The sequence below is a fragment of the Malurus melanocephalus genome, unplaced genomic scaffold (genome assembly GCF_030028575.1).
Source record: "Malurus melanocephalus ecotype Western Australia unplaced genomic scaffold, MMel_1.1 scaffold_511, whole genome shotgun sequence".
NCBI lineage: Eukaryota > Metazoa > Chordata > Aves > Passeriformes > Maluridae > Malurus > Malurus melanocephalus.
Window position 1 is genome coordinate 447040 of NW_026623743.1, and position 7118 is coordinate 454157.

The 7118-nt window shown below is 59.3% G+C and overlaps 2 protein-coding genes across 2 annotated transcripts in view; both read left to right on the plus strand.

Annotated features, from left to right (window-relative positions):
* Positions 1–3642, plus strand: part of LOC130582645 (metabotropic glutamate receptor 4) — a 38473-nt gene extending 34831 nt beyond the window's left edge. Inside the window, exons 10-11 of the mRNA XM_057381478.1 lie at positions 2267–2513; positions 3617–3642. Of these exons, the coding sequence (XP_057237461.1) occupies positions 2267–2513; positions 3617–3642 (273 nt within the window). The remainder of the gene's footprint in view (positions 1–2266; positions 2514–3616) is intronic.
* Positions 3643–4388: 746 nt separating this feature from the next.
* Positions 4389–7118, plus strand: part of LOC130582634 (metabotropic glutamate receptor 4-like) — a 4077-nt gene continuing 1347 nt past the window's right edge. The window contains exon 1 of the mRNA XM_057381467.1: positions 4389–4648. Coding sequence (XP_057237450.1) covers positions 4402–4648 — 247 coding nt within the window. The 5' untranslated portion in view covers positions 4389–4401. The remainder of the gene's footprint in view (positions 4649–7118) is intronic.

Sequence of the window (7118 nt, forward strand, 5' to 3'; positions counted from 1 at the left end):
CCTGAGCTGTGCCCCAAACCTGGGCTGTGCCCCCGGGCAGGACAGGCTTACCCAGCCCTGGGCAAGGCTGAGCACAGCGCTGGCCTGGGGGGCTTGTGCGGGGTCAATTTGGGTTCCCGCTGGCCCTCAGCCCAGCCTCATCGCCCTGAGCCAGGGCTGGCTGTGCTCTCTGATCCAGCCCGTGGGGCAGCAGGAGCTGGAGCTCCTCGATAACCGCAGCTCTCCCCTCCCGGCGCTCCGGGGGAAGCTCGAGTGTTGTTAACGGAGGGGCGAAGCGCGGTCCTGGGCTGGCGGCCAATTAAGAGAGTAGGAAGTGAAACTGTGAGAAATGGTCATTTTTTCGCAGTGGCAAAAGGTTAAACTGAGCAGAGCTCCACGGCTGTGGGGAGGCTCCAGGATAAAAATATTCCTGTCTGAGGTGGTGAGGGGTTTGCTGCRGAGGCTGGAGGGGGCTGGAAAATGGCTCCTGGCAAGCACAGTGTCGGGGGGAAGGTCGCCACGGTGGCCCTGTGAGACCCYAAAAAGCGCTGCAGGAGGTGGAGAGTGGGGTGGGGAGCTGGGATGGTGGCAGCAGGGTCTGAGCAGAGAGGAGTCCCTGGCAGCACCAGGAGAACCGACCCAGGAGCGAGGGGGGATCACACGCGGAGATATCTGAGCTCAGCTCAGCTCTGCTGCTCTCTCCCTCCTCGCTGAAACGCCTCCGAGCCCCAAGGCACGGGGAGGGGGGAGCCGCTGCAGAGGCACAAAATATGGAAATGGCTGGATTGGCTCCTGGGGAAGGCAGGGAGCCAGGGAGACGAGGGGTGCTGAGCTGAGCYGTGCCCCAGCGGGGTCACTCTGTGCCGGTGCTGCTTCCCAGGCAGGGCTTGGGGTCCCTGGATTCGGGGTCCCAGTGCTGCCCTCATCCCTGGCCAGTCCAGAACACCCGTGGCAAAGGCTGGAGAGTTGGAATGGGGAAAAACAAAAAACAAAAAAAAAGGAAGAAATAAAAAAGCGCRCAAATTCTGGCACAGAGATGTGTTTTGACTTTGCTTGATGAAATGACATTTTTATTTCCAAAAACTGCCTGGAGAGAGAAGGTGGAACAAACAAACCGGCGCGTGTGACAGCAGGAGGTTTTATTCTGGGGACAAACCAAAGTTTTTCAGTTGACTCAGAGCAAGCTGGGTGGCATTTTCCCTTTGGGGCTGAGCTGGAATGCTTTGGGCCGTGCTTTGGTTGGCTTTGCTGGGTCACAGGTGGGACCTGTGGGTTTTGGAGGGGTTCTGGGATGAGCTCTCACTCTTGGGATGAGCTGTCCCCCAAGGAGCCGTGCAGAGCCTGTCCTCAGTGTGTGCCCTCTGTCATTTTTCACTTCATGAATGCCCAGGTGAAGTGTGTGCCCCTGGGGACATGGGGACCCCCTGCCCTGGCTGCTGCCACAGCCCCCAGGCTTCCCTGGCTCCTCCAGGGCATTGAATCCCACCTGTGAAACCCTGCAGGGCAATCCCTGGAGTTTGAGCCGTAGGTGAAGTTCAGGAATTGCTTTAAGGCTCCTTCAAAAGCCGTGTCGGTGACCTGCAAAGCAGATGTGTCCCAGATGTGACCCAGAGCCTGCCCAGCCCCCAAGCCCAGCACAGGAGCTGCCTGCTGGAGAAGGGGATGCTGGAGAGATGCTGGCAGAGCAGGGATGCCCACGGAACAGGGACTCACCCTCCCTGCCTCCCTGAGGGGTGAGGTGGGCACAGAGAGGGGGTCTCTGCCTCCAATTGCCACCTGCTTCAGATGCCCCGGCTTGAGAGGAGCCTGCCAACTGCTCTCCATAGAAAAATGGATTATTCTACAGTCAGATTAATGGGCTTTCATTTTGCAAAACATCTGTCACTGTTAGTCCTGGACAGTGAGCGTGAAATTAGTTTTGACTGCAAAAAGGCAGCGTCGGTGTGTAATATGTGACTTACATGACAAGAGCCCGGGAGTCAGCGGGGGAATGGGAATTACCTGTTGAAGGGAGAAGGGGAGGGGGTGTGCCCTGGGAGCAGGGTGTGCCCGAGGGGTGGGATTGGGTGTCCTTGCTGTGCCCAGCACTGGCCTGGCATCTCCTGCCCTGTGGCTGCTGGAGCATCAGCGCTCGTGTTTGACATCCAGCTCTGCCAACATTTCCAGCCCTGCCTTCCCACTGCATTTATTTAACCCTAACTTACCCTTGTTTTCCCATTTCCTCCTTCCCCTCTTGGATCCCATGGGGGCTTTGGGGGGTCTGAGCCGGTGGCTTTGTGTTTTGCAGATGTACATCCAGACCACGACGCTCACCATCTCGGTGAGTCTGAGTGCCTCGGTGTCCCTGGGCATGCTCTACATGCCCAAGGTGTACATCATCCTCTTCCACCCGGAGCAGAACGTCCCCAAGCGCAAGCGGAGCCTCAAGGCGGTGGTGACAGCGGCCACCATGTCCAACAAGTTCTCTCAGAAGGGAGGGTTCCGCCCCAACGGAGAGGCCAAGTCGGAGCTCTGTGAAAACCTGGAAACGCAAGGTGAGGTGGCTCCCGCAGGGGCTCACGGCGGGGCTCTCTGGGGGTGTAAACGCTGGGAACGGGGAGAGCTGAGCTCCATCTGCACATCCCTGACCCCAATGTTTCATGGGGGGCTGGGGGAGCTCGGTGTGAGCAGGACTGGGAATGGGGAGAGCTGAGCTCCATCTGCACATCCCTGACCCCAATGTCTCATGGGGGGCTGGGGGAGCTCAGTGTGAGCAGGGCTGGGGGAACTTGGTGTGAGCTTGGTGTGAGCAGGGAGAGCTCCATCTGCACATCCCTGACCCCAATGTCTCACAGGGGGCTGGGGGAGCTTGGGGTGTGAGAGCAGGGCTTGGGGAGCTCGGTGGGAGCGGGACTGGGGCAGTTCAATGTGAGCATGGCTGGGAACAGGGAGAGCTGAGCTCCATCTGCACATCCCTGACTCCAGCATCTCATGGGGGGCTGGAGGCGCTCGGTGTGAGCAGGGCTGGGGGAACTCAGTGTGAGCTTGGTGTGAGCTCGGTGTGAGCTCAGTGTGAGCAGGGCTGGGGTAGCTCTCTGTGAGCTCGGTGTGAGCTCGGTGTGAGCAGGGCTGGGGTAGCTCAGTGNAAAAAAAAAGGAAGAAATAAAAAAGCGCGCAAATTCTGGCACAGAGATGTGTTTTGACTTTGCTTGATGAAATGACATTTTTATTTCCAAAAACTGCCTGGAGAGAGAAGGTGGAACAAACAAACCGGCGCGTGTGACAGCAGGAGGTTTTATTCTGGGGACAAACCAAAGTTTTTCAGTTGACTCAGAGCAAGCTGGGTGGCATTTTCCCTTTGGGGCTGAGCTGGAATGCTTTGGGCCGTGCTTTGGTTGGCTTTGCTGGGTCACAGGTGGGACCTGTGGGTTTTGGAGGGGTTCTGGGATGAGCTCTCACTCTTGGGATGAGCTGTCCCCCAAGGAGCCGTGCAGAGCCTGTCCTCAGTGTGTGCCCTCTGTCATTTTTCACTTCATGAATGCCCAGGTGAAGTGTGTGCCCCTGGGGACATGGGGACCCCCTGCCCTGGCTGCTGCCACAGCCCCCAGGCTTCCCTGGCTCCTCCAGGGCATTGAATCCCACCTGTGAAACCCTGCAGGGCAATCCCTGGAGTTTGAGCCGTAGGTGAAGTTCAGGAATTGCTTTAAGGCTCCTTCAAAAGCCGTGTCGGTGACCTGCAAAGCAGATGTGTCCCAGATGTGACCCAGAGCCTGCCCAGCCCCCAAGCCCAGCACAGGAGCTGCCTGCTGGAGAAGGGGATGCTGGAGAGATGCTGGCAGAGCAGGGATGCCCACGGAACAGGGACTCACCCTCCCTGCCTCCCTGAGGGGTGAGGTGGGCACAGAGAGGGGGTCTCTGCCTCCAATTGCCACCTGCTTCAGATGCCCCGGCTTGAGAGGAGCCTGCCAACTGCTCTCCATAGAAAAATGGATTATTCTACAGTCAGATTAATGGGCTTTCATTTTGCAAAACATCTGTCACTGTTAGTCCTGGACAGTGAGCGTGAAATTAGTTTTGACTGCAAAAAGGCAGCGTCGGTGTGTAATATGTGACTTACATGACAAGAGCCCGGGAGTCAGCGGGGGAATGGGAATTACCTGTTGAAGGGAGAAGGGGAGGGGGTGTGCCCTGGGAGCAGGGTGTGCCCGAGGGGTGGGATTGGGTGTCCTTGCTGTGCCCAGCACTGGCCTGGCATCTCCTGCCCTGTGGCTGCTGGAGCATCAGCGCTCGTGTTTGACATCCAGCTCTGCCAACATTTCCAGCCCTGCCTTCCCACTGCATTTATTTAACCCTAACTTACCCTTGTTTTCCCATTTCCTCCTTCCCCTCTTGGATCCCATGGGGGCTTTGGGGGGTCTGAGCCGGTGGCTTTGTGTTTTGCAGATGTACATCCAGACCACGACGCTCACCATCTCGGTGAGTCTGAGTGCCTCGGTGTCCCTGGGCATGCTCTACATGCCCAAGGTGTACATCATCCTCTTCCACCCGGAGCAGAACGTCCCCAAGCGCAAGCGGAGCCTCAAGGCGGTGGTGACAGCGGCCACCATGTCCAACAAGTTCTCTCAGAAGGGAGGGTTCCGCCCCAACGGAGAGGCCAAGTCGGAGCTCTGTGAAAACCTGGAAACGCAAGGTGAGGTGGCTCTAAACACTGGGAACGGGGAGAGCTGAGCTCCATCAGCACATCCCTCACCCCAGCGTCTCATGGGGGGCTGGGGGAGCTCGGTGAGAGTGGGACCAGGGCAGCTCGATGTGAGAACGGGGAGAGCTGAGCTCCATCTGCACATCCCTAACCCCAACGTCTCGCAGGGGGCTGGGGGAACTCGGTGGGAGCAGGGCTGGGAGAGCTTGGTGTGAGTAGGGCTGGGAATGGGGAGAGCTGAACTCCATCTACACATCCCTGAGCTCAGTGTCTCATGGGGGGCTGGGGGAGCTCGGTGTGAGCAGGCCAGGGGGAACTCAGTGTGAGCAGGGCTGGGAGCAGGGAGAGCTGAGCTCCATCTGCACATCCCTGACCCCAATGTCTCACAGGGGGCTTGGGGATCTTGGGGTGTGAGAGCAGGGCTGGGGAGCTCGGTGGGAGCGGGACCGGGGCAGTTCAATGTGAGCATGGCTGGGAACAGGGAGAGCTGAGCTCCATCTGCAGATCCCTGACTACAGCATCTCATGGTGGGTGGGGGAGCTAGGTGTGAGCAAGGCAGGGGGAGCTGGGTGTGAGCTTGGTGTGAACAGGGCTGGGGTAGCTCAGTGTGAGCTCGGTGTGAGCAGGGCAGGGGGAGCTCAGTGAGAGCTCGGTGTGAGCTCCGTGTGAGCAGGGCTGGGGTAGCTCAAAGAGAGCTCGGTGTGAATTTGGTGTGAGCAGGGCTGGGGTAGCTCGGTGTGAGCTCGGTGTGAGCTCGGTGTGAACAGAGCTGGGGTAGCTCAGTGAGAGCTCGGTGTGAGCTCGGTGTGAGCTCGGTGTGAACAGGGCTGGGGTAGCTCAGTGAGAGCTCGGTGTGAGCTCGGTGTGAGCTCAGTGTGAACAGAGCTGGGGGAGCTCAGTGTGAGCTCAGAGTGAGCTCGGTGTGAGCTCGGTGTGAGCTCGGTGTGAGCTCAGTGTGAGCAGGGCTGGGGTAGCTCAGTGTGAGCTCAGTGTGAGCTCGGTGTGAGCTCGGTGTGAGCTCGATGGGAGCTCGGTGTGAGCTCAGTGTGAGCTCGGTGTGAGCAGGGCTGGGGGAACTCAGTGTGAGCTCAGTGTGAGCTCGGTGTGAGCTCGGTGTGAGCAGGGCTGGGGGAACTCAGTGTGAGCTCAGTGTGAGCTCAGTGTGAGCTCGGTGTGAGCTCGGTGTGAGCTCGATGGGAGCTCGGTGTGAGCTCGATGTGAGCAGGGCTGGGGTAGCTCAGTGTGAGCTCAGTGAGAGCTCAGTGTGAGCTCGGTGTGAGCTCGGTGTGAATTTGGTGTGAGCAGGGCTGGGGTAGCTCAGTGAGAGCTCGGTGTGAGCTCAGTGTGAGCTCGGTGTGAGCAGGGCTGGGGGAACTCAGTGTGAGCTCAGTGTGAGCTCGGTGTGAGCTCGGTGTGAGCTCGGTGTGAGCTCGGTGTGAGCAGGGCTGGGGTAGCTCGGTGTGAGCTCAGTGTGAGCTCGGTGTGAGCAGGGCTGGGGTAGCTCAGTGTGAGCTCCGTGTGAGCTCGGTGTGAGCAGGGCTGGGGTAGCTCAGTGTGAGCTCAGTGTGAGCTCGGTGTGAGCTCGGTATGAGCTCGGTATGAGCTCGGTATGAGCAGGGCTGGGGGAGCTCGGTGTGAGCTCGGTGTGAGCTCGGTGTGAGCAGGGCTGGGGTAGCTCGGTGTGAGCTCAGTGTGAGCTCGGTGTGAATTTGGTGTGAGCAGCGCTGGCAGCTCCCGGCTGTGCCCCGGCAGGGAATGGGCACAGCAGCAGCGCCGGGGGCGGGAGGCACACGGGGGGGAACGTCAGCGCAGCGCCGAGGGGACATTTTTCACTCTGTCACTGCCGGGTCACGTATCCTTAAATAAACAACAGAATAAATAATTCACGGGGCTTTGATACGGGCAGATCGGCTACGAAAACATCGCAGCTAACAAATAGCTCTGTCAGCTCCGATTCCTTCTGCTCTATCTAATTGTTATCTGGGAACACCAGTCGGGAACCTGCAGCAAGGTTCCACTGCCAGCCACGCTGCTGCCGTGTGTCCCCTCCCTCTGGGCTCCGTGGGGACACGTTTGTGACACTCACCCTGTCCCAGGCAGTGCCATCTGTGCCAGCGCTTGCTGGCCATGCCCTTGGGTGGAGGGTGGCCCTGTGCCCGCTGACCCCGTGGGACCTGGGGACATTGGGGGGGTGTCTTGGCAGAGCATTGTCCCCACCGAGGGCACAGCCCTGCAGGGAGTGGGAGGGTTCATTGCTCTGTGGCTTTTGCTGTGTCCCCAGTGCCACTTTGGGATGTGTGGTGGCTTTGGGGCCATCGCTGCCTCCTCTCCTCGTGTATTTGAAGGCTGGGAAAGCTGGGGGGCGGCAGCAGGGTTGTGTCCCCACCCTGCCCCTCTGGCACCCCCTGGGTGAGGGGACAGCCAGGCTGGTTGGTTTTGTGCCCTGCTGCTCTGCTCCCAG